The sequence below is a fragment of the Pleurodeles waltl genome, chromosome 3_1 (assembly GCF_031143425.1).
Source record: "Pleurodeles waltl isolate 20211129_DDA chromosome 3_1, aPleWal1.hap1.20221129, whole genome shotgun sequence".
Taxonomy (NCBI): Eukaryota; Metazoa; Chordata; class Amphibia; order Caudata; family Salamandridae; genus Pleurodeles; species Pleurodeles waltl.
In genome coordinates, this window is record NC_090440.1 from 412,351,853 (window position 1) to 412,379,714 (window position 27,862).

A 27,862-nucleotide genomic window follows, 5' to 3' on the forward strand; every position below is an offset into this window, starting at 1 on the left:
ATGCATATATTATTTATGAATTAAATACATATAATCTCTTATCTTCACACTTAAATATAAAAATGTATATATTAAGTATAGTTAAAATATATACAGTCCCTACATTTATGATTAAAATGTATATCGCTGATTACATAAATAACGTATACGTATTTGACTGCATGCTTATGGATCCCCATTTAATATGATCACTCATATCACATCATATAAATATGATTATACCGAAAGTATGTCTAAATGTTAACTATTCAATATACGTATCACCTCAAAAAATAAACAATACTTACATCAAAATAATTAAATAATAAAAACATATATTACTAATTAATGTGAAAAACACAAAATATGTGTACATATCTATACTTACTAGAGGGATGAACATAAATATATTAAACACATAAATAAATACAATAAATACAAAATATTATATGCATAAATATATGTAGAACTTTATCATTATATCCATATATAAGTAGATCAATACATCAATAACACATAAGATAGAGTGTATGCTTATGGGTTTACTTTCCTATAATAACACACATCTGTCACAATGTGTAAATGTGATTATAGCAATTGTATCTATAAGTGTGTCACTAATTAAATACTGGGAGACATATGTATATACTTTATCCAGTACAATTGCATATCTCCTGATTTTTTTGCCATCTACGTATCATGTTAAAATCTCTATGTATGTATATCTCTTATGTGTGGTCATGTTTTTAATGTATCCACATATTTATATATTTTTCTTTCACTGCAGAGGTAAAAAAAAACACCCCAACTCTCATCAAATCATACTCTATAACTCATCCTATTCCTCTTCCAGAATATCCTCTACCTCTGCTCTCTGACTCATCCCAGACCTCTTTTACTAATATGTACTTCCAAATAGCTCTTCTCAAACTCGTCCTCCCTCTATTCATCCTTTGTCCTATTCATCCAACTAGCAGCCTGTCTGACTTATCCTAAACCTCTACTACTAAGTACTCTTAAATAATCCTTTCTAAACTCTTTCCTCCTCTATCCGTCCTCTATCATGTTCATCCAATTAACAATCTCCCATGTCTACCACTCCCCCCACGACGTATAACAATTTATATTCCCCCGAGGAATCCTCCTTTGGGTTCCAGAGTAGCAAGCTAATCACTGAAAAGCACTTCAGCGTCTCGTCCGGCGCAGTAAGCACTGTATGAACACAATTACAATCTAGGACAATCCAAATGGGGTTTGCAGTGCAGCTGGAGAATCTGATTTTGTTTTATAGATTATGCTTTATAGCCTCCTCTAAATAAAGTCCAATAATTTTCTATTCCAGTATACTAAAGAAAGGAATCTGTACCGATAAAATCTATTGTCCATTTTTAAGAACACCTTAAGTTACTGTTTTTGATTGGAAATGGGATCTAGACTGATGTATGGAAGAAAACACAATATTTCACAATTTTTACGGTTTCATGCATCAGTTACTGCAAAATAATTAACACAATCTTTATCAAAGTTCGACATACCGCATTTAATCCTGAAAATGTCATCCACTAATCCTTCATAAACAACTTGGGAGCAGAGAGGTGTAACGTAATCGACATCTTGAAAAGAAAAAAAAAACAAAGAAGTATGAAATAATGGTGATGCAGAACTATAGAAATTGCTTGGATGTTCTCAAGCAGAAGTTATTTGAACACGCATTTGTACACATGGTCAAAAATGCAACACATATATAGTTTTTTTGCAATGATGACCAACACTAGTTTAGTTTGATGTCCCATGTCACACTTTCTTGCTGCCTCTGCTATTTCTGTCCCATCACCTCTCAACCAGAATATGTAATGCAGATTTGTCTACTTACAAGAAGAAACTTTTGATTTTGTTAATGAGCAATATATCTCTAGTCACTGCTCTGGTTAGTCAAAACATGGAACGCCCTATATTTCACAAGATCGGTTCAGTGAAATTAAAGAACCAATCACAATTCAATAAGTCTACCAATCAGAGTACATACTATACTGTGTGCCTTCCTCACAACTATCTTTTGGGGTGACTTTCTTTCTTAAAGTATCATGTCGAACAAAAAGATTTACCCATCAATGCTGAAACTCCACAACACTAGCCTTCCAACATGCCGACATGTTACTGAACACTTACTGTTATATTAACCTTCTGAAGATTTTCTTATTCAAAAATAGTAAAATCAAAATTGGACCAAAAATAACACGGCTGTAAATTCCATTGGCACAAGTGGGGAAAATCTGCACACATCACAAGATCGGAAGCACATATCATGCATGTTTTAAGAATATCAATGTCTACATTTCTGGCACCACTTTAAAATAAAATATGTGGAAAAGAACAACAGCTAACAAGTATGCTCCCTTCAGTGTATTCTCTGTGGGAAGACGGATGATAAAACATGCAACATTTCAATGTGGGTAAGGGCCCTGCATTTCCCAGAGATACCTCTGTATAAGGAAAAGGCATCACCAATAATAATTGCTGAACCTTTTTCATGTGTTTGCTTACTGTCAGGATTATGCCAAAAAAGCCAGATAAATGACCATCCTTCTATACATGCCCTTATAAATGTTTTAGGATGTCTAATAACATGAAAAAAAACACCTCAAGGACAGAAACCTATATAAAACAACCAACAGGAGCGGCTCGCGTGGCTGGGGCAGGGGGACGGGGGGAGGGGGGGGTGAGAGGGGCACAGAGCACTCCCCTCAGCTTGTCACTTCCAATGTCCCGCTCCTTTCACACAGAAAGGATAATAAACAGAGTTTATTATCCTTTCCGTGTAAAAGGGTTTTTACCGGTTGCTGCTGGCGGGGGGCCCCATACGGAGGAGCCGTGCCTGACAACCAATGCCATGACATAACAAGCATTTACAATGTAACGGGGCTCGCGTTTGCTCATGTTAGAGCTGATAGTGTTGTAAACTCCTAAGCCGACTTTTCACCTATCGGCAAAAGTGCATTTATGTACGTAACCTGAAAAAGTGCAATTAACTATGTAAAGCGCTCAAATTCTGCCAAGCGAAATCGCGCTAGTAAATTAGAGAAAAAGTAGTCCACGAGCCGGACAGAAAACAGCGAGCATCGCATGTTTTCTGTACTTGGTCGATGCACTCAAGGAGGGCTTGCCACCGGAAAAGGCATGACGTGTGCGTGCCTTCGACTAATGAAAGCAAGCAGATTTTATTAGGCAAGCCCACGAACCAATGAAAAACACTGATGTGACGTCAACAGGGCTCCGAGCCCTTTTCTAAACCCTAAAGCGTCTCGCTGCGATACGCATGCGCGAGCGCATTCAACGCAGGCTCGACCCTAAAAAAGTGATGCAAAATGGGGTGTACCAGTATTGAGGGACATAAATTGCTAGGATTAGGCCAACAAATATAGCGGTATCTAGTTGTATCCAGGCATCATAGGCCGAGTTTTTAAAATTCCTTTAAAAAGCATGCAAACTGAAGCTCCCAAGATGTGCGTGGGACCGTGAGATACTGCTAGCACGTACGTGTTCATAGTTCTAGAAGCCTCCCCTTTTTGGGCAAACGAATTATGGAACGTTTATAATGCGTTCATCTGCAGAAAGGGTAAACAATATTGCAATCCAGGCATCTGCCAACTAACCCCACCTAAGCTGATCTTCACATTTCTGTTCTGATCGGGACACAAGGTACAGTAACATAAGAAACAGCCTTGAATATAATGCCTGGGATTTTCCGTCCATACATGAAATTCTCTAAATCTTTGACATAAGTGTCTAGCATAACAGCAAAAATTGCAACATCACTAATGGAACTCGGAAAATAGAATTAACTGTTAGGGTACACAAATACAGACACAGAAAGGCTGGAAGCACTTCTTGGGTCTGCAAAGAAGAAAAAGTTACTTACCTGGGGTAACATTCTTTCTAAAGGAAATTCTATCTACCTGCAGATTCCTCACCTGAAGAATAATCTCAGGCATCAGACTGGACCCAGAAATTTCAAACCTCTCACATCACTAGAAGGGGGCGCTGGCTTCGTAGCAACGCTGCAAGTGGCATTAGATGACTTCGCTGATGTCATATAGTACCCACTCTGGCATCAACGTCAGTGTTCATCAATTTTTTCCTCAGCCTTTGAGGCGAATGGGTGAATGAAACCAATGAGAAGTGCAGCATCAAAATTAGAATCTGATTAACTTTCCCTATAAAACATCTATCAAAACAGGAGGCGGGCGGATCAGTGATGAATCTGCAGGTAGATAGGGTATCCACCAGATAGATTGTTACAGCAGGAAAAAAATGTATTTTCTGATGGATACTTCTACCAGCAGATTTCCCATCTGTAAAATAGATGCTCCAGCAATATCCTGCCTAGGAGACTTGTTAATGGATGATTAGATAAGGAAATCCTACCAGACGGATATTTCAAAGTGGCATTCCCTATGTGCCTTGAAATCCAGGCATTAACGCTTGGGGAAAGTATATAAGTATGCCCACGTAGCTGCCTTGCAAATGTAAGCTATGAGGATGCCTCTGGCAAGGGAAAAGTGGCAGACTGGCCCTGACCAAAGCATAGCACGTTTTGATACAAAGTATGAAATCATCTTGAAAGGGTCCTCTTCTGAACCATTGGGTTGACCAAAGTGGAAGGGAGTCACCATTTTTGACAGGAAAGCAGCCCTAGCTTGTAAAATCAACTTTTCAGGGAAAAAGGAAGTAAAGGGTGGACGGAAACTGAAAGCTTGCGATTCGCTCACCCGTCTTGCCAACTTTACAACAACCAAAAATGATGTTTTAATTGTCAACATCCTCAAGGGACAACTATGCAAGGGCTAAAATGGAGTACCCTTTAAAAAAGTGAAAACTATCAAACTAAATCAAGATCCCATTGGGGTACAACAAAGATGGCTGGGGTACATATATTCATCAACGCTACAAAATGGGGGATCTGAAAAGGGACAGCGCCTCTGGCAGACAGGGAAACACTGGCATCACTGCCAAATCCCCCTTGAGAGTACCAAGTGCACAAACTTTCCACCAGGCAGGAGAGAGTGCGTGTGGCTGGACCTGTGGCAGTTGGCCTGCAGGGGGTCTACTTCACTGTCCACACACCAATAAATAAAGTTGCTCCATCTGCCAGAATAAGCTGTTTAATGGAAAGGGCATTGCACAGACAGAATGACGTCAACCGCCTACAGAGGCAGCTGAAAGTAGTTAAATGTTCTTGCTCAACCTCCAGGCATGTAGGTGGCAGCCTCAGAGATTAGGGTGAGGAACCATTCCCCCTGACTGGGAGAGGAGGTCCAGCCTGAGTGGCAGTTTGAGTGTGGGGGCAAGGGGAGAAGCGCAGAACATCAGCATACACAACTTCCTTAGCCAATCAGGATAATGAGCACTGACTCAGGCATCCGGCTTTGACATTCAGAGATCACGCTAGGTAATTGGTGGTTAACCAAAGTCCTTGGTGGTGTGGTCAAGACCAGTCTCAACGCCTCCAGACAAAGGAGGTGAGACCCTATTGCCCCTTCCTCGATGATGTACCACATCACCAGTGTGTTCTCCATCAAGGTCTTGGGGGACAGATCTTGGATAGAGGGGAGGTAGGCTTTGAGTGCCAGCCGAATAACCCGCAGTCCAACAGATTGATGAGAAGAACATGTTCTTGACCAGAGACTTCCAGTCTCCAAATCATCCAGGTGAGCTTCTTACCCTAAAGTGGAGTCATTTGCCACTACTGTAGTCATAGTTGAAGACAGAGTGAAGCCATGTCACAAATCCAGTTTGCCTCGTTCCCCCACCAAGCCAACTTCTGCCACAGCACTGGTGGGTATCACCATGAAGTCTGCTAGGTCTCTTCTGTACTGTAGCCACTGCGTGCGCACGCACCAATACATAGCCCTCATGTGCATCCGTGACTAGGAGAATACAGGAAGCTGGCAGACCCAGAAAAGAGTGTGTGAGAGTGTGTGTGTGAGTGTGTGTGAGTGTGAGTGTGAGTGTGAGTGTGAGTGTGTGTGTGTGTGTGTGTCCTATTTTTCAGAGGTGGGCCCAAAGCACTGCCATAAGGCATGATTATATGCTTCAAGGAAACAGTTGGCATTAATGAGTTTTAGGGCAATACTCCCTGCAGAATATATCTTATTCAGGGGCGACCTGTCCACAAAGGTGGAGGAGCATCACCATGCTAAAAAAAAAAAAAAAAGTGCCCCAAAACTGAAAAATAAAATAGCAACAACTGACACCAGTTTCACCATTTTTTATGTGCCTTTGAGGCGAAAAGGTGAATACCGACCTCACAAGAACAATATATAGCAATCCAAATACAAATATAAACCACAATACTTGGTTATATAAAAACAACTAAACGTATATACGTTATAGCAAAAGAAGTCTTGGTATGACCAGACAGGCAACAGGGAGGTGGGTGGGACTGTGAGGAATCCACAGGTAGCTACTGTATCCACCAGAAAAAGCGTTACCGAAGGTAAGTAACTTGTTCTTCTGATGGATACAACTACCTGTGGATTCATCACCTTATGAATAGAATCCCAAAGCAGTCCTGCTCTCGGAGGTGGGTGCCCGACCGGTCAAACCAAGAAATCCTGCAAAACAGAATGTGCAAAATGTACGTCCCTCCTAACTTCCGAGTCTAAGCAATAACGCTTTGCAAAAATGTGGCGGGAAGCCCAAGTTGCGGCTTTAAACATTTCAGCCACTGGGACAGCTCTAGCCAAGGCAGAAGTAGCAGACTTAGCCCTGTTGGAATGGGCTCCTAATACCTTCAGGAGGAACCTTCTTTGCCAGTGAATAACAAATCTTTATGTGAGCCACCTGGAAAGGGTTCTCTTGTGGATGGCCTTGCCCCTCATCTTGCCCATATACCCAACGAACAGTTGATCATCAACTCGAAAGTCTCTTGTCCTCTCAATTTAGAAACTCAGAGCCCTTTTTGGATCTAAGCAATGGAGTGTTTCCTCTTCCTTTGATGGATGAGGACGAGGGTAAAAGGATGAGAGTGTTATAGACTAACCCATAAGAAAGGGAGTGACTACTTGAGGAAGGAAAGCCACCCTGGTTCTCAGCACCACCTTGTCAGCATAAAAGGTTGTAAAAGGAGGTTTCACACTAAGAGCCTGAAACAGTTTTTAAAACTAAAAGCCTCAATGGGCAAGAATGCATAAGCTCAAATGGTGAATCCATCAAGAAAGTCAGAACCAAATTCAAATCCCACTGAGGCATGACAAATGGAGCGGGAGGAAATGTATTAGTCAAACCTTTCAAGAATCTAATAACTATAGGGGACTTAAATAAGGAAAGCTGATCAGGAAGGCACAGAAAGGCCAACAGCGCTGATAAATAACCCTTCACAGTCGCAACTGCATATCCCTTCTGTGCCAAGGAAAGGGCAAAAAGAAAAACATCAGACAAATGGCCTCTAAGGGATCAATTTGCCTCTCTCCACACCAAGCAACACATTTTGCCCATCTGCATAGACAGTCTTGGTGGAGTGTTGCCAGGCCAATAAGATAAAGTCCACCACTTCTGGAGGGAGAGAAAAGGAACTGAGATTGCCCCGTTAAATCTCCAGGCATGTAGGTGCAGGCTCTGGAGGTGGGGGTGTAGAACCTGCCCCTGCACTGCGAGAGGAGGTCTGCCCTGTGAGGGAGACGGAGTGGAGGGCACAGTGAGAGTTGGAGAAGGTCTGTTTACCACACCCTTCTTGGCCAATCCAGAGCTACTAAAATGACTTGAGCCCGATCTTGGCGAATCTTCCTTAGAACCCGGGGAATCAAGGGTTTGGGGGGAAATGCGAAAAGCAACTGGTAGCACCAAGACATCTGAAATGCGTCCCCACCAATGCTCCCTGCACCGGATACTGGAGGCTGCAGAACGACGGGCAGTATACGTTCTCCTGTGTGGCAAACAGGTCTATCTGTGGAAATGTCCACAGCCAGATGTGAAGGACCAGGTCTGGATGGAGACGCCACTCGTGATCGACCGAGAAATGCTGACTGAGACTGTCCGCATGTACGTTGAGAACTCCGGGCAGATGGTTTGCAACTATGCAAATCGGATGGTCCTGCACAAAGGACCAGAGCCACAGAGCCTCTCTGCAGAGAAGGTACGACTCTACACCTCCCTGCTTGTTGACGTACCACACTGCGGTAGTGTTGTCCGTCAAGACTTGAACTGACTGACCGAGAAGGGACGGGAGGAAGGCCCTGAGAGCCAGACGTATTGCCCGCAATTCTAACAGATTGATGTGAAACATCTGTTCCGCTGGAGACCAATGGCCCCTGATCGCCAAGTCCCCCAGATGAGCTTCCCCACCCTAGAGTGGAAGTATCCTTTATGACCGTGGCCACCGGAGGTGGGAGGCAAAACGGCCTTCCTTGGAAAAGGTTGCCCACAGCCCACCATCGTAGATCAGCTGCAGCATCTCTAGAGATTGTTATTGTCTCCTCGAGATCCCCTTTGTGTTGAAACCACTGCTTGCGGAGGCACCACTGGAGAGCCCTCATGTGCCAACGTGCATGAGTGACCAACAGAATGCAAGAAGCGGACAGACCGAGCAGACTTTAGACCTTGAGGACTGGAACAGCCTCTCCCTTTTGAAACATTGGAACCAACGCCTGAATGTCCTGAATCCTCTGAGGCAGAGGGTAGGCCCGATTCAATGTTGTATCCAGTACTGCCCCTATGAACAGGAGGCGCTAAGAGGGCTCCAGGTGAGACTTGTGCATGTTTACTATAAAGCCCAGGTTGAACAACAACTGTGTTGTCATTTGCAAGTGATGCAGCACAAGCTCTGGGGACCTGGCTTTGATCGGCCAATCGTCCAGGTAAGGGAAAACAGATACTCCCTTCCTTCTGCGGTGAGCTGCAACCACCGCCATCACCTTAGTGAAGACTCGAGGTGCAGAAGTAAGACCAAAAGGAAGGACCGCAAACTGGTAGTTTTCTGACCCTACCACAAACCGGAGATACTTGCTGTGCAACTTCAGAATGGGGATATGAAAATAAGTATCCTGCAAGTCGACAGACACCATCCAGTCTTCCTTGTTAAAAGCCAGAAGCACCCGTGCTAGGTTCAGCATTTTGAATTTCTCCTGTTTGAGGAACCAATTCAAAATCCTCAGGTCCAGGATAGGCCTCAATCGACCCTCCTTCTTGGGAATCAAGAAATACCTCAAATAGCATCCCTGACCATTTTCCTGCTCTGGAACCAACTCCACTGCACCCTTTAACAAAAGGACGTGCACCTCCTGCTGAAGCAACAGGAGATGATCTTCCGTGCAAAATGAATGAGGGGGAAGGTTAGGAGGGGGAAACTCCCAAAAAGGAAGGGCATAACCTTTCCCCACAATATTCAGCACCCAAGAGTCAGATGTGATTAACTCTCACTCGTGGAGAAAATGAAATAGCCTTCCCACTACGGGAGAAGTATGATGCAAGATGGAGAGAAAACTAGGGCTGCGTTCCTTTGATGGATTCCACCAAATGAAGAAGATGAGACAGGAGGCTGCTGAGTGGCTCCTCGTGTTCTAACCCTTTCCCGCCCTCGATAACACCTATAGAGAGGGTTGGCAGGCTGCTGCATGCTGGACTGTGGCCTCACACAAAAAGAAGACCCACGGCCAAAACCCCTGAACCTCCAAAAAGATCTAAAGGGTGTGGACGCTGAAGCCTGGAGTCCCAAGGACTTTGCAGTAGCCCTGCTATCTTTAAAACACTCCAAAGCTGAGTCGGTCTTAAATCCAAACAACTTCTCGCCATCAAACAGAAGGTCCAACAAGGTTGTCTGAACATCCATGGAAAAGCCAGAAGACCTAAGCCATGCATGCCTCCTGGTCGCCACCGAAGTGCTCATTGCCCTGGCAACTGAATGTGCTGTATCCAAACCAGGCTGGATAACCTACTTGGCCGCCGCTTGAGTGTCCAACAGGACTTCATCAAACTGCCCGTGCACATCCTGAGGCATGCTTGGCACCACACATCTTGCTGTGTCCATCAGGGTATGAATATACCTCCCCAACACACAGGTAGCATTGACAGACTTCAAGGCCATACTGCAACTCTTCTTTGCTGTTTGATCCATTCGCTTAGACTCTCTATCTGATGTAGTAGCAGGGAACGAACCAGGTGCAGACCAGGCAGAACAAGAGGATTGCACTACCAAGCTCTCAGGTGTTGGATGCTGAAACAAAAACTGTGGAGAAACTCTGTACCTCTTAGCCACAGTCCTGGAAACCGCTGGAGTTGTGACAGGTTTCCTCCAAATGTCCAGAATGGGCTCAGTAAGGGCATCATTAAAAGGGAGTAGGGGCTCCGAAGATGTAGAGGAAGGATGCAACACCTCAGTGAGGATGTTAGTCTTCACCTCCGATGCTGGTAAAGGAAAGTCCAAGAACTCAGCAGCCTTTCTTATCACGCTGTGGTGAGATGCTGCCTCCTCTGTGAGCTCGCCAGGGGAAGAAAGATCCCACTCAGGGGGTGTATCTAGGCCACTTGCAGAGTCCAGGCCGTAAAATTCACCCATAGGCTCCACCAACAGCTGTTGCCGATACTCCTGCTCCGCCAAGAGCCTCAAGACCCTCCTTCTTGACCTCAGTCTGGCCTCCAACCGAGAATTAGCCGACGTCGACAATGCCAGTTTCAAAGCAGATGGTCGTTCCGGCGGAGGAGAGGGTCGAGAGACACTGCGTCCCGATAGGGACCCATCCGGTATCGATTCCATCTGTAACATCATCTGGGGTGACAATGTCATCGGCACCGAACCAGCATTTTCAGCTGGATAGAAGGTTACAAACAGGGCCTGTTTGTACAGCGCCGTCGAACCAAGTGTGAAAGCTAATGGACCCGTGGGACCAGCTGGTGCACCAGCAGGGGCCATAGCTATGTTGAAAATGCTAAACACAGCATAAAGGAACGCTGCTGGATCCGCTCCCGGAGTCGGGAAGGCAGGAAACCTCTGCTCGTCCTGAGGCGCTTGAACCGAATCCGAATCTTGTACCACCGACTCCTGACCATGAGTTGACACAAGAGAAAATTGAACCGGAGGACTCGAAGACCTCTATCAACGAAGGCGCAGGAGAAGCCTGTGGACTCTGAGGCTGATGAGTGACCGCTGGACTGACCTACCACACCATACGGCACCGTCTCAGAGGGGACTGAGACCGATCCCTGGAAGAACGGCGCAGAGAATTGTGCCGGCACCGCTTCTTAGGCGACCTCGAGGGCTTATGTGAAGAAGAGTCCCTCACCTTAGATCTTCAATGACCCTTATGCTCCTTATTAGCTTTTGCCAAGAAGAGCTTAGCCTCTCTCTCCTTCAAGGCCTTCGGGATCATCCACTGGCATGACACGCACCAGCCACGTCGTGATCCAAGCTTAGGCACCACAAGCAGTTCTCGGGAGGATCTGTAACCGACATGCGACCCCGCACTCATGACAAGGCTTAAAGCCTGATTTTTTTTGGTGGAGACATTGTAACTCGACAACAACTCCTTCGAAACAGTAACTGTTTGAAAGCCAGGAAAAAAACGTTAGCGTCAAAGGCGCAGAGAAAAGGGAACGGACGTCAGCACACCAGTGAGGACTTCTAATTGCCACAATGACGCCAGATGGAGTCGCATGCGGAGCCGTGCAAATGTGACGTCCTTGTTGACATGGAGAGCTGGTGCATTAGGAGAATTCATAAGGTTAGGAATCCACAGGTAGTTGTATCCATCAGAAATACGCACTTTAAACTTCTCTAGCCCAGCTATCTTAAGACATCTGGGTTAGAGAAAGCACAGGCCTCCAGTGCTCTTGTGCGTGCTGAGAGAGGCCACTCCCTCTAATCCTGAGGCTTCTTTCATGCTGGTTACCAGCATGAAAGCAGCACCAGAGCTGGTTAATGCAGTTTCCTGGGTCTCACGTTGGAGCTTCCAGGAGAACCAACGAGAAGAGAGGAGGACACCGTAAGGTAAGTGCTGTTTTTACTTTTTATTATTATTATTGTACACTCCCCCACTTTAAATACAAGCCAGCTGCCATTGTTCTTATTCCCCCCAGGTTTCCGGTCTTTTTGGCTCTCAATCTGGGGATACCCTTGGTAAGGTTCCCATCGATTGACCTGGTGAACAGCACACCTGGATGAGGAGGCTTTCAGGTGAAGTGTGGGTCAACTGGAGCTAGATGATAATGTTGTGCCATTAAGCTGTTGACTGCAGGCGTGCAGGATGGTATATCTCGGGCCGCCAGGATTGGTTCCAAAAGGGCATCATGTAAAGGCGACAGGGGGTCCCACCATAAACACTGTGGAAAAGAGGACCTCAGTAAGAACACTTACTCAGAACAGTAAGACCAGTTACTTTACTTCAGGCGTTGGCAATTGTAAGTCTAAGATGTCAGCAGCCTTCTTCACCACCAAAAGAATCAACATCACTTCAGGTGTGGGTGGTCCAGTGGGAAATTGCATGTCCAATTCAGGGGAAGTGTCAAGAACGTAGATAATGAAAGGTCTTGTAATGGTTGTCCTTGGTCACCACCATATGTCCAGTATGGATAAGGGTCAAGGGGATCAGAGTCCATGCAAAATAGGTCACAAATGTGGTTTCTGTATACCTCCTCCTCTTCCTCTTGCTCTACCAACCTTTGGGCTTCTCTTTGTGATCCGTTCTGTGCAGCAACAACAGGGTCCAAAGCTGATAGGTAAAAATGGAGCTGGTGGAGGTGGAGCTCACCAAGGAACAGTTAGATGCTGCATTGAGTAGAGGCGTACTGGGTCAAATGAGTCTGGAGTTGCCTTCAGATCAGGTGGAATGGCTTTGAGCGGTGCCGGATCCACAGACATGAATAGTGGGAGGGCGTACGCAGCCATAGGACTCAAAGAGAGAAACTTGCCAGTGTAGTGTATAACTAGGCACTGATAGGGTAGGTACCCTTACGTTTACCCTCAAAAGCCAAACATGCTGAATAGTTACTCTTAGCGGACGGATTCCTTCACCGTGAAGTGGCTGTAAAGCACCAGGGAACCAAACAATAATGCATTTATCACTAAGGGCAAGCATTTTCTTTTCTTTTACATCAAATAATGATTACTCATGAAATCCATTTGCCTGTATATAGATATGTCAGTACTTGTCCTTCCGGTAAGGATAAAATAGGGTGAGCAAAAGTTATTATGACTGAACCCATACCAAATGTATATAGAACCCTAAGAATACCTACAGAGCCCCTGTGAGAACTTGCAATAGGCCATAAACTGCCTCTAGTTCATTCTAATTAAAGAGTAGAGTAAATTGAAGACTAAACTCCATAAAGTCGATGCACCACTGAGAATGTTTTTGAACCTCTACCCAATTTAAAAGTAAAGTAGAATGGCAGAAGAATGGCCCTGTCATAATTGCTAAAAGCTGAAGGTGGATGCTTGCTCAGCCAACCTTACAGTATCCTTGTAAAAATAGACCAGTTAAATGGATGAACGGGCACATCCTGTAATGTAAATGCACTTTTCATTTTCATTTCATTTGGGTATTCTCATCACAGTCTTTGCTCGCTGCCTTGCAGACTCTGCTAAGCCCTCTGGATTATCATTCCACAGGGAGAAATCCTGGCATCCAAAGGCACCTGCACTGGGGAGGCAGAAGTTGCCCAACTGTGCTTCCCAGTGGTGTCCGCAGATCTGATGAGGACCATGTAACCCAGGAGGGTCTGTGAACTGGGTGCACCTAGGGCTTTGGGTAGCAACATTCCAATGCAAATACAAAGGTTAATTTCTGAAAGGCTTGCCTGTAGTGCTTTGATATGAGCACGCTGGATCCAGAGGAGTGCCATTGGCGATGAGCAGGGATGGAGGGGGAAAGACTCCTCCAAGTGGTGCAGAACTTTCAGTGGGTCCCAGCTCAGGATATCCATGAAGTGAGAGACAGACTGTAATAGAATTGCACAATGACAGACATTATCTGCTGTGATACAAGCCTATTTATACCAGTCACAGACCCAAAGGAAAATAGAAGGTGGCAAGGAGGACATCAAGGAACTAATGGTCGATGAGCTTATTAAAAGACAAAATGAAGGTAGTGTTTGATACTATAGTTAAGAAATTAGATAATGTGGACAGTTTCGGCTGTGAAGAAAAGCCTAAGACATATGATGCAGAACGTTGGCTGGTGGTGAGGTAGCAGTGGAAGCAGTAGTGAGGGCTGACACTACAGGGTGATGGCAGGTGGTGGACAGAGGAACATATGCTGCAGAAATCGACCTGTGAGGTCTTTTGGAGTTCCAGACATATGGCTATCAGTCGCATGATGATGCTGGATAACAGGCTTGAGAACATGCAAAACCACAAAGGCAGCTGGCTACTTTAGGGTGCTACTGCGTTCTTATGTGGTGACCAGTTATGACACAGCCAGGGTGGTGTAAGCTTTATTTTAGGACCATCTATTGCACTTCGGTGACTCTGGCCCAACCATGATGAAAAGGGCTTATAGACTACCCTTCAGGTCTGCAGTTATCTGCTACTCATGAGGAAGACACAGACATTGAGGTGTCAGAGGACCTCTATTGGTGTGATCCCATTTTGAAAAACGTGGGTGTAATGAGGAGGATCTGGATAGCCTTCTCTTCCCAGAATTCTGTGCTGAAACACAAGCCAAGAGGAGATTTTTTTTTTAAATCAGAAATAAATTTGTAGTTCTCGCATCATCGGCATCTCAGAGGAGAGCAGCTAAACTGAAGTGCCAGGAGATGGTAAATCCTATATCCATGTGAGAGTTGGATCTTTCTTGGGGGAGTCAACGGTATGACATGAATGTACTAAGCAATGTACTTTTCCATTCATCAGACTTCTGGGTGATCTGCATCCTAGTGTGCAGCTGCTGCCTGAGTCTGCTCAGCTGTCACAACCTCATGTGACTCAGAATTTGGGGGACCCAGATGGAGTACAGTTTGTAACTGCTTCTTTTTCAGTGATGGTGTTTGTTGTCTCTAGTGTCCGTTGTCTTTAGCTCTATTGCCCTTTTTTTCTTCCACCCACCTAACATTCATATGGCGCATTTAGGTATAGTATGAGTTGGTTCACATAATTCTTGAAAATGTAGGCAATCTCAATTGAATTCCAGGTTTAGAGGCGGGAGAAGTTGAGACTCTTTTTGTTGTTATGGGATTAGGTGATGTGCTTCAGTCCCATCGTTGTTTGTAATTGCCAATAAAATATATTCAAATAGCAACAATATACTAAGCTCTTCTGTGAACATATCTCCAAATAGAACAGGGGGGCTTAAGATCCAGCTTAGGATAAGGCTATGTGTTGTGCTGTGGTTTAGCTGTCATGACATAGCTAGCATTTCTCAGAAGGTATGTGGCTCTTTGAAAGTACAAGGCATGAGGAATGGCAATCAATAGGATTTCCTATTCAGAGTGGACAAAGCCTTCTAGCTTGGGCTGGATTAATCCTCTTGAAGCTGAAACTAACACTGATTTGAATATGGTCTGGAGTGGTGTAGTAAGCAAAAATCATTAGACTGGACAGCAGCCCGAACGATTGCTCATTGATACAGCAAAAAACTGTTTAAAGTACTCCTCACTGTGCTCGTCCAATCTCCAGTCACTGCAGATAAAGGTGCAAAGAAGGATCCCATGAGGGAGCTGCGTATTCACACACTCTGACTCAACATCTTTCCGAGTGAAAATGGTGACAGACTTACACATGCAGCCAAGGGGCTCGAGCAGCTCAACTCAATGGACATTCTAGCCAACTCCAAAGCGGTCACACAGTACAGTCTATTGGCATCTCTAGAAATTAAAAGATTGCTGTGCAATGCACAGTGCAAGGTGCCAAGGTTGGGAAAAAGGTTTTACTCAGCCACCTGTACATTTGGTTATGAAATCCTGAAGCACAACGATCTGAGAAAGAAGTTTGATCCAGGAATCTGTATCTTTAACCTGGATTACTATGTGCTCCTAGACACACCTGGCTTCAGCACTGTGGACAAAAAGCAGAGAATTGGTGCTATCGCACAAAGCAACAGACTGACAAACATTTGGTCATGCACTAACTGCAGCAGAAGTACAATGGCCTCATCCCTCTCAGAAAGAAAGATGCTTCAAATGTATGGTTTTGGTAATGAAGTTCAGCAAAAAAATAAATCCTCACTGTACTGTTGGAGGACGTTTGAGATAAGTGAATACTTCCCTCAGACATAGGAATTTCATTCACAAGGAATTTCAACCTATGGATTGGATTCGTCTTAAAAAGTTTAAGAAGATCAAAGCACATGAAGCAGGCACCATCACCCACTAAGAGCATAGGTACTGTTTGATCTAGACAGATTTAAGCCTGGGGTATGAATGTTTTGAAGTGGATATGAATATCCTCCATACAGATTACATGGTCTCATTACCTGCAAAGGAGCAGCCGAAGCCAGTGAATGGGTTTGTCATCTTCCTCACAGTGGTGTATTTTTCAGCAAGGTGTTTAGTGCAGGTTTCATGAAGTTTGTACGTGGGATCGTGTCATTGTGGGTAGAGAGCCGCATGGTAGGCAAAGGTGGGTCACATCATTCCATGGGTCACTAATACCTTAGAATGTGTGTCCCCTATAAAATCATTTCAATTAAGTTCAACAGACAAGGCCCAGTAAAAGTCACTAAAGAACAGACAAATAAAAACAAAGAGAAATGAATATTTATTTTTTCAAATGAAGCACATAGAAAGCAAAATTGACAATAAGAAGAACACAAAGTGGAAGACAGCGCACTGTAAAGAATGTTGATAATTTCTTATGGGTTCCTCAGTGCTCTTCAGAAATTAGGATGCTTTCTATATTTTGTCTCTGCTGCTTGCTGAAATCAAGTATGAGGTATAACAGGAGCCTCAAATCCGCTACAAAACCTTAGTTATCTTTCCCTGCAGAATAGCGCCAGTGTCCGTTGTTATAGGGAGTGCTGTGCGCTTGATTCTGCCCCATCTTTAGCTCAATAAAACAAGCCGTAAATGAAAAAAATACCTCGATCCATTAGAAAGATGTGCCCGACCTTGGGCCTTCTTCCCTTCTCATCGCCGTTATTTTCATCGACCAGCTCTTTCCATACTTCGTAAGTCATCTGAAGCAAACAAGAAAAAAAGATGAATTAGCCTATTAACAGTCTCGGATTCTAAGAGGGACCAATTAACAGAGACGTATGCAAACAGGTGTTCACTCCTGCAGGACATCGCTTCAAGGCGCATAAGCAAATGTAGAGAAAGAGAAAAAAAAAACATAAAAACCTTAATTGTCAGGAAACGTGGGAGGTGGAAGGAGACCACAGTAGAACTGGAGTTACCTGCAAAAGTAATAGTCTCAACCAAACAAGTGCCCTTTAGAAAGGAAAATGTTACTTACCTGTCATCATCTGCTCTCTGCTTGTTGATTCGTATGCTGCACATCATTTAGTGTGCATTTGAAATGTTAGCCATTGTTTACCTCAAGAGTTTAATCTTTGGATTAATAAAGGCACGAAATAATTTAGCCAAAACCCACAATGCATCAGTATGCAGATTCTACTGCAGATTACTACTTTGACCTCATCAGAATCAATTAATCAAAAAAATAATAATTGTATAGTGCGCTACTCACCCGTGAGGGTCTCAAGGCGCTGGGGGGTGGTGGGGGTGAGGGGGGTGGGGGGGCAGTGAGGGTCACTGATTGAACAACCATGTCTTGAGGTTCTTTCTGAAGAGCAGGAGGTCTTTGGTTTTGCGAAGGTTGGTGGGGAAGGAGTTCCAGGTTTTGGGGGCGAGGTAGGAGAAGGACCGCCTCCTGTGGTGGTGCATTGGATGTGGGGGACTGTGGCTAGGGCGAGGTCGGCTGATCGGAGGTTGGGTGTGGAAGTTCACTCTTTCGTTGAGGTAGGTTGGGCCGGTGTTGTGGAGGGATTTGTGTGCGTGGATGAGGATCTTGAATGTGATTCTCTTGTCTATGGGGAGCCAGTGAAGGGACCTGGGGAGCCAGTGAAGGGATCTGAGGTGTGGTGAGATTCGTTCGTGGCGGGGGAGGCCAAGGACGAGGCTTACGGCTGTGTTCTGGATTCTCTGGAGTTTGCTTTTGAGTTTGAGTGTGGTGCCGGCGTAGAGGGCGTTACCGTAGTCCAGTCTGCTGCTGATGAGTGCGTGGGTGATTGTCTTCCTGGTTTCTGGGGGAATCCATCTGAAGGATTTTTTTTTTTAGAGTGCGGAGTGTGTGGAAGCAGGAGGAGGTTAGAGCATTGATTTGCTGTGTCGTGGAGAGGGAGGGGTCCAGGATGATGCTGAGGTTGTGTGCGTGGTTTGCGGGGGTGGGTGCGGGGCCTAGGGCGGTGGGCCACCAGGAGTCGTCTCATGTGGTTTTGTTGGGGCCAAAGATGATGATCTCGGTTTTGTTGGGGTTGAGCATGAGGTGGTTAGTGGTCATCCAGTTGGCGGTGTCGAGGAGAGCAGCATTTAGGTTGGTTTTGGCGGTGGTGGGGTTGCGGGTGAAGGAGAGGATGAGTTCGGTGTCATCTGCATAGGCGAGGATAGTGATTCAGTGTGCTCGAAGGATGTTGGCTAGGGGGGATCATGTAGATGTTGAAGAGTGTGGGGCTGAGGGAGAACCCTTGGGGGACTCCGCAGGTGATCTTGGTAGTGTTGGAGTGGAAGGGTGGAAGGCGGACTCTGTGGGTTCGGTCGGTGAGGAAGGAGGTGAGCCATTCTAAGGCTTTGTGGCGAATTCCTATGTTGTGGAGGCGTGTGCGGAGTGTGTGGTGGCAGACGGTGTCAAAGGCTGCGGAGAGGTCTAGGAGGATGAGAGCGACAGTCTCGCCTTTGGTCCTGATGTCGTCAGTGTAGTTCTTGCGGAACCCGGATTGTGAGGGGTCAAGAGTGTTGTTTGCTTCGAGGAAGTGGGATAGGCGGGCGTTGAATAATTTCTCATCAACCTTGGCGGGAGAAGGGGCAGTAGTTGGAGAGGATCTCCGGGTCGGCTTTATTTTTTTTAATTTTTTTTAGGAGATCAGTGATTTCCCCGTGCTTCCAGGGATCTGGGTAGGTGGCAGAGTCGAAGGAGGAGTTGATTAGGTGTTTTTTATGTGTGTTAACCAGGAAACACTTGCCATAGGTAAGTGACATTTTCTGTTTGCAGCGTGTTGTAAATCACATGCTTTTCACTGACTTGAAAGCATTAGCCCATCTCCTTCAGACTGAAGAGAGCAGAAAGTAGAGGTTTTGTAGTAACTAAGTACTGTTTTAAACTGTTGACCGTCTTCGGCCTCCTTTTTTTTTATAGAATTAATGTCAACAAGGTAATGTTTTGTGAATTTATAAGCAAATGACTACGTTGCTGACTTTCAAATTATCTTAAGTGGAAGTTTGCCAAGGAGAATCATGCTGGCACCTTTTTCACTAGTTGACTGTGGCTGTGGAATCTCCATCAGTTTTCTCTTTGCGCGTGCACAAATCTGAATGCGTACACAACCCCCTTTCGAAACAGGTTTCCCAAGGCACATGGGTGCAAACGAGGCAAATAACTGCTTTGTGTTGGGTAAAGGCCTGGGCCTGTGTTTGTAATACATGAGTGCTTGTTTGACATATTGTGATGGAAATACCCTTTCTGCCCTGGTAAAAGGATTTTGAAAGATTGCCAAAAGTTCAGAGGCTTGAATAAGGTGAAAAGATGGTGCAGTCTTCGGAATTAATCATGGACGTTTGCCTAAAACTTCTCTGTCTTGCTTTTGACTGCGAAACTGTTCATTTCCGATAATTTGTGCTATATGTGTTACTCTCCATTATTTTAGTGCACTGTCAATGTCATGTTCTTCCCTTTTTGTGTACAGCGTTCCTTATTTTACAAAGAAAGAAAATACCGTTGTTATTTTATTTTTATTTTTTAGAGACTACTTTGTCTTTTTGAACGTGCATGAAAGATTCATCGACTGGTAGCGTCTGAGGTTTGAGCAAGGAAGTGACTGCTACCAGAAATGCAACTTAACGTATAAAGTGAGCATGAGTGTAGTGGCTAAAGATGCAGACCCATAAGTCATATAAAGACAATTTTGAGATCTCAAGTATGCACATGAGGTACTCCGTGTTGAATAACCCTTCAAATCAGGTTTTATTGATAGGAATTTTCCAAACAGAAACAGATAAACTGAATAGTAAGTAGTCAGTATTAAAGACAGGTGTTTTAGAAATATACATGTAGCCTAGGCCTGGTTCATTAAGTTCTCTTAATAAATGGAATCAGTCCTTTGTACGCATCAATTGATCCAAGGATCCAATAGATAATGTACGAGAAGTGAAGCAGACATCGATGTTTCAGTCTCTTGTGTAACAAGAACATGAGACCATCCTCAGGACTATATATGTACTAGTCGGCTACATGGGATGATTTTCATTGAGCAACATGAGTGAATCAGATATGGGCTAAGCTTGTGTATAGACGCTATTCAAACTTATTAATTATCAAATGGGTCTCTGCTGAAACTACGTAGTTAGAGCAGTAGCCAGTCACCTTGTGTACTAGATAAACTCCTTTAACGTATACTGCCCTGAGGCTGGTCTCCCGTACTTGTGACACAAGAGACCAAAACGTGAAAGTCTGCTCCACTTCTCAAATATTAATTCTTGGACTGCAGGATCAACTGATGCATACAAAGGACTGATTACATTTATTAAGAAATTGGAGTTTACGTGCATTTATCTATGATGCTCTTATAAGATCTTCGATTTACTGCACATGATTAATGTATGTTGGGTTTTGTATGTGTAAGGTTCCCTAAAATGTTGACTTTTTCTATTATAAAGTATACAAGTAATTGTCTTTAATTTTTGATTGTGTACGCCTGTTTCTCCTTTTCTTAACAGATGTATATGACTAATAATTTGATCTTTTTGTCTTCGGATGAATTCTATTTAACAACCATCTAATGTTTTGCTTAAATAACTTTACAAATCATCCCCTTGCTAGCAATTTACCTTATTTGATCTGAAACACCACCACCACCACTACATCTCCTCAAACCCCAGATGCTTGCGCCTATTGGGATTCTAAAAAGAAATGTAAAGGGTGAATTTGCAGATGAGCATTAGCAACTAACTCATCATGCCTAGCAACTTCATCACCACTCTTGCTGTTAGAGATTGTGACGTCCAGGAAAACTGGAAACAGTCTCTCAAATGCTGGTACTCTCTACAGTATTTGGAATGGTTAAACTACCTGCATATTCAGTGTTGCCGCCAGATAAGCCTGTGTCTGCAGTGGTTGTAGATAGGACTTTCTGGCATTGATGGTGAACCTTAACTGATGAAGTTGGACACTGTTTTCAATGTGTAAGGCATTGAGGAGCTCCTTTCCCCATAACAAGCTTATGATCTAAGTAAGGGTAATCATAGATGCCCTGGTAGTGGTGATGAGCTGCCACCACAACATTTGGTAAACACTCAGCACAGATTTTATGGAAAAATGTAATACAGTAATAATGCTTTGCCCAACCATAAAATTGAGGTCTACTAGAAAGTCGTCTCCTTGTACTAGGAGCAGTATTTCATCTTGTAACATTGTCATCTTGGAGCTAATTATTTGCAGGAATATATGAAGGATCTGCAACTCGAAGAAGGAAGAAAGTGTGCTGGGCATTTTTCATTTCGGAACACACTGAGAATACTCCATGACATCTCTGATGTAACAGCACTTCCTATAATGAACCCATGCTTAGCAGCAATCAAATCTCTTCTGTGAACAACTGGACATTTTGTGTTGATTTTGTCTTTTCATGGAGGCACATTTGGGGCAGAAGTTTGAACTTGATGGAGTAGCCATGCAGCACTGTGTAAAATCCCCATGTGCCTATAATTATTCCCCTCAAATCCTTAGGGTAATATCTTAGCTTCTCCCAACAGATGTTTTGTGGTTGTGACAGTGCACAAAGAGTCACTGCTCAGATGTATTTGAAGCTCCGCATGAATTTCCACAGCCTCTATGGTTGTGTTCAGAAAAATTCCCTCTCAAAAGACTAGTTTTATGGGGTTTGTTTTTGCTGTGCTTTTATTTGAAAAGACTGTGCAACTTCAAAGGCTTGTCTATTAGACATCCTGACTTGTATTCGCTGACCGTGCTGGAGTGCTAATTACTGTTGAAAGTGTCGAGATCAGTGTCCTTTTTCATATTGTCAGGTCATGATCAATATATGGGCCAGATAAATACATCTCACCAAACAGCAGATCTAACAAGTATTGCTGTCCTTCAGGGTGGAACCAGAAACTACACAACCATACGTGGGGTCATAAAATGAGGTAGGTGTTTATTTGGCGGCATGCGATATTGCTGGATTCAAACAGCATTGTATTCTGTGTTGAAAGAAAAATGTTACTTACCCTGTAGGTTACCTGCTCGTAGTGTGTAATACTATAGATTCACATGCTCTGCATACTCCTGCCATCTATTGTTGGGCTTGGACATTGCAAATTGTTTTTATTCAAAGAAGCGTTTCAAGTAAGGGGATGTTTGGTGACTCCTCCCTTAGTTTCAAAGGGACAATGTCTCCATGGTTAGATTGTTTTTTGCACAACGGATGAACATAATTATGAAGTGGTAAGTGACTACAGTGTGACTATTTGTCAAGTGTATGTAAGGAATAAATATTAAGAATAAAGACATCTGCAGAAAACACCGACTCCCAGGGAGGATGAAAGTGCATGTGGATCTAAAGTACTACACGCTATGAACAGATGTTTACAGGGTAACATTTTCCATTTGTAGCATACAGGGAGTGCAGAATTATTAGGCAAGTTGTATTTTTGAGGATTAATTTTATTATTATTTTATTATTGAACAACAACCATGTTCTCAATGAACCCAAAAAACTCATTAATATCAAAGCTGAATATTTTTGGAAGTAGTTTTTAGTTTGTTTTTAGTTTTAGCTATGTTAGGGGGATATCTGTGTGTGCAGGTGACTATTACTGTGCATAATTATTAGGCAACTTAACAAAAAAATATATATACCCATTTCAATTATTTATTATTACCAGTGAAACCAATATAACATCTCAACATTCACAAATATACATTTCTGACATTCAAAAACAAAACAAAAACAAATCAGTGACCAATATAGCCACCTTTCTTTGCAAGGACACTCAAAAGCCTGCCATCCATGGATTCTGTCAGTGTTTTGATCTGTTCACCATCAACATTGCGTGCAGCAGCAACCACAGCCTCCCAGACACTGTTCAGAGAGGTGTACTGTTTTCCCTCCTTGTAAATCTCACATTTGATGATGGACCACAGGTTCTCAATGGGGTTCAGATCAGGTGAACAAGGAGGCCATGTCATTAGATTTCCTTCTTTTATACCCTTTCTTGCCAGCCACGCTGTGGAGTACTTGGACGCGTGTGATGGAGCATTGTCCTGCATGAAAATCATGTTTTTCTTGAAGGATGCAGACTTCTTCCTGTACCACTGCTTGAAGAAGGTGTCTTCCAGGAACTGGCAGTAGGACTGGGAGTTGAGCTTGACTCCATCCTCAACCCGAAAAGGCCCCACAAGCTCATCTTTGATGATACCAGCCCAAACCAGTACTCCACCTCCACCTTGCTGGCGTCTGAGTCGGACTGGAGCTCTCTGCCCTTTACCAATCCAGCCACGGGCCCATTCATCTGGCCCATCAAGACTCACTCTCATTTCATCAGTCCATAAAACCTTAGAAAAATCAGTCTTGAGATATTTCTTGGCCCAGTCTTGACGTTTCAGCTTGTGTGTCTTGTTCAGTGGTGGTCGTCTTTCAGCCTTTATTACCTTGGCCATGTCTCTGATTATTGCACACCTTGTGCTTTTGGGCACTCCAGTGATGTTGCAGCTCTGAAATATGGCCAAACTGGTGGCAAGTGGCATCGTGGCAGCTGCACGCTTGACTTTTCTCAGTTCATGGGCAGTTATTTTGCGCCTTGGTTTTTCCACACGCTTCTTGCGACCCTGTTGACTATTTTGAATGAAACGCTTGATTGTTCGATGATCACGCTTCAGAAGCTTTGCAATTTTAAGAGTGCTGCATCCCTCTGCAAGATATCTCACTATTTTTTACTTTTCTGAGCCTGTCAAGTCCTTCTTTTGACCCATTTTGCCAAAGGAAAGGAAGTTGCCTAATAATTATGCACACCTGATATAGGGTGTTGATGTCATTAGACCACACCCCTTCTCATTACAGAGATGCACATCACCTAATATGCTTAATTGGTAGTAGGCTTTCGAGCCTATACAGCTTGGAGTAAGACAACATGCATAAAGAGGATGATGTGGTCAAAATACTCATTTGCCTAATAATTCTGCACTCCCTGTATGTGGCTGCAGATACACATGCTCCGCACAGACCGTAAAGCAGTACTCTCATAATACAGTAGTTAATTAGTGGATGAAATAAAGTTCTTAAAATGGTTTTTCCTACTTTACCCTGCTGAAGCGCTAGAATATCCACACAATAGTTTTTTGTGAAAGTGTGTGGGGTTGACCATGTGGCTGTTTTACAAATGTCAGGGATATGTATGTTCCCTAAAAATGCTATTCTTGCAACTCAACTCAATGAGTAAAGTGTGCCCTAGAAGGCATAAGCAGTGTTCTTTGGCCTTTATGCTAGTAGGTTTGAATGCATCTACCTAGCTAGATCAGCTTTTGAGGTGGGTGACATTCGTGAGGTTTAGCAAAGGCCACAAATAGTTGTGGGATTTTACAATAGGTTCAGTTATTTTGATGTTGTACATTAGAGCATGTTTAACATCAAATGTATGAAGAGTATATGACAGACATTTTGAGGAGTGTCAACACGTTGTCTGTTTCAAGTGGGAGCCAACAGGATGAGATTGAGAGATGTTTGCTGTAGCTTCCTTACCAGCTATGGAATGAGTGGGAGAAGAGAAAAAGCAGAGACAAATATCTCATCCATACAGCATTGTCTACAGACTAGGGGTTTGGAAATCTGAAAGCGAGGTTTTGGCAGTTTGCGTTTTCATGAGTGGCAAAAACTTCTATGTGTGGAACACCTGTTGTCGGAAGTACAGAAGTAAGACTTGTCAGTGGATTTCCCACTTGGGGACTTGTTGACATATCCCGCTGTGCAAGTCTGAAAAGTCATTGCCCATCCGTTGAAAGGATACTCTGCTAGGAGATGTAAACAATGGTCTATCGCCCAATGCTGATCAGTTGTGGGACGACCACAACCCTTGAACTGTCATATTGTGGAGATGTACCGCCAACCAGAGAAAGAGGTGCCAGTGGTATTAGTTACTTGCCAAATGTGGTCCATAAAGGGCCTGTCCTGCAACAGGTTTTTGCTGTTCCTCCACTGCAGAGTGTGATGGTCACTGGCCCTTACCAACACAAAATCTTCCCAGTGGCCTTCTGTTTGTGCTCACTGTGCAAATAGGCACTCCTTCAATAGATTAATATTGAGTCTGGCATGGGGAACTATCACTATTCCAGATGCCATCATCCCCAAAAGATGCATGATTGTTTTGACTTTTTTTGACAATTTGGCTGAAAAAGAGGCAGTAGATGCTGGAATGCTAGCATCCTTTGTTGATTTGGGTACATCTTGCTGGTGATGGTATTTAAAATGTATCCTAGGAAAAAACCTGGAGGGGTTGAAGACGGGGCTTGAAAATATATATTGTAAATCCCAAGCTGTAGAGCACTGAGGTAGTAGCTAGCTTGAGAGTGGTTCTAGGGACTGTTGGCTACATACCTACGCTTTTGATTAGTTAGTTGTTTAAATAGAAGATCACATGAGTGGCTCTCTTTTTGAGATGATTGGCAACTGCTAGATATTTCCTGAAAACACCTTGCGACTGTTGTAACCCTAGAAATGGTAGTGTTCTTAGAGGCTTATTCATACCTTTGAAACCGCTGTTATGCAAATCCATCAAACCATTCATGGTAAAATGGTATTCAATTTTAAACAATTGTTCCTTGGATTTAATCTTATTAATTATTGAAGAACTCTCCAACATTATGAAAACATTGGAGGAAGATATACACAAAGTTGAGGCAGAATTTTCCAACCAACTCCCAGAAGATGAGTGGAAAAACATTCTGGATGACTGAATAAGAAACAAGACCGTTATAAAAAAGAGATACACGGTTGTAAGATAAAGATATTTACACAAGACACCATAGATTATAAACTCAATGAGGTATATATTTCGTCAGAGGTGTTCTAGCAAAATAAGTGGCAAAGAATTCCAACCACTGTATCCTCTAAGGAAAGTCTTATAACTGACATAGACATATCTACTGACAGACCACCAATATCGAGTCAAACAACTACAACTAATCAACCTTCCACAAGTGCACCAGGGCAAAAAGTCACTAAATCACATTTTGTACCTGTATGTCCGGCAGCCAACAATCAACAACAAAAAAAGTGGAAAGGCAAAGGGGAGTTAAAGAGACAGAACAAGAAAAAGATCAGAGGATCTTATGCAGCAAGAAAAAGATCTAGTGATTAACATTTCTAAGGTACAGTTAACCCACACTCAAACAGCAATTTTAATTAAGGACACATCCTTTGTACCTTCGTATCAGAGTAACATCGGAGAGAGCGAAATAACTTTTTTTTAATTAACAAGAAGTCTTTTTCAACACCCTGGAACCTCCTATGCAGATTACAGAAACACAAGAATTCAAAGTCAAAAGCACATTCTTGTCATCTATCTCACACAAGTCTTTGGACTTTGAAAGACTGGTTAAGAATGATCTCAAAACATTAAAATGTAATGCCAAATATTCAAGAAATTTCCTGAATAATGAATGGAGCACCTTAAAAGATCTGGCCAAGGATAAGAATCTCACATTCAAACCTGGAGATAAAGGAGGGGCACTGGTGGTCTTGGACACTGAGTATTATGTCCAGTCAGTCAATGCTCACATAAATGATACCAACATTTACATGGGTTTACGGACAGATCTGACAGACTTTTAAAAGTATTCTTAAAGAAATTCTGATGAAGACAGTGGATATGGAATGGATTAGTTCCAATACTTTCAATTATTTATTCATTCAGTACCCAGGCAGACCTCAATGTTATATGTTACTTAAGGTGGACAAACACCCAACAAATTATCCATTCTGACCTATAGTATCACCCTGTGGGTCCATACATGAACCCAGTGGACGGTATCTGGATCATTTCCTACAACCCATCAATCAACAGTGGCAATTGCACATTAAAGATACTACAGCTTTCCTTAACATTCTTTGACTGCCCAAAGAAGACATGTCAGAATGGTGGCTATGCACGATTGATGCTAATGCTTTATATATTTCAATTCCTCACAATGAAGGGATGGAAGCAGTGGAGTGGGCCCTTCTGAAACAAGATGAAATAGGGGCTGATAAAGTGTTCTTTCTGCAGCTTTTACATTTTTTTTTTATTTCACAGCTGCTTCCAGGGGCAAAACAACTTTTTTCTTCAAAAGAATGGAACATCAATGTGTTTTCCTGGAGCATCATTGTATGCTAATATCTCTATGGCCAAATTCTAGGAGGATTTTGTGATTTTGTGATGAAACATGGAAACAACATCTTATTATGTACAAACGTTTCATTGATGAGATTTTTTTTAATATGGAAAGAAAATCCAGTCATGTTAGAGGACAATATCATTATGCTCAATCAGAGGGATGAACATTAAATTTACTTAGTAAATCAATAAAAATGTAATCTCGCTTTTGGATGTTGAGATTACACATCAAGGTATTAGCAGTAATGTGTTAACCAAACCAACAGACAGGAGCAATTGTTTGCATTATCAAAGCTTTCATCCACATTTTGCCATATTCACAATTCATCTGACTTAAAAGGATTATATCAGACCCTCAAGATTTAATGGCTATGAATGA

General features: G+C 43.3%; 1 protein-coding gene across 2 annotated transcripts in view; it reads right to left on the reverse strand.

Annotated features, from left to right (window-relative positions):
* The window catches only part of VPS33B (VPS33B late endosome and lysosome associated), a 691,895-nt gene that overhangs the window by 434,961 nt on the left and 229,072 nt on the right, over positions 1 to 27,862 (reverse strand). For both annotated transcript variants that reach the window (XM_069222652.1, XM_069222653.1), the window contains 2 exons: positions 16,985 to 17,081; positions 1,515 to 1,592 (listed from right to left, as the gene is read on the reverse strand). In XM_069222652.1, coding sequence (XP_069078753.1) covers positions 1,515 to 1,592; positions 16,985 to 17,081 — 175 coding nt within the window. The remainder of the gene's footprint in view (positions 1 to 1,514; positions 1,593 to 16,984; positions 17,082 to 27,862) is intronic.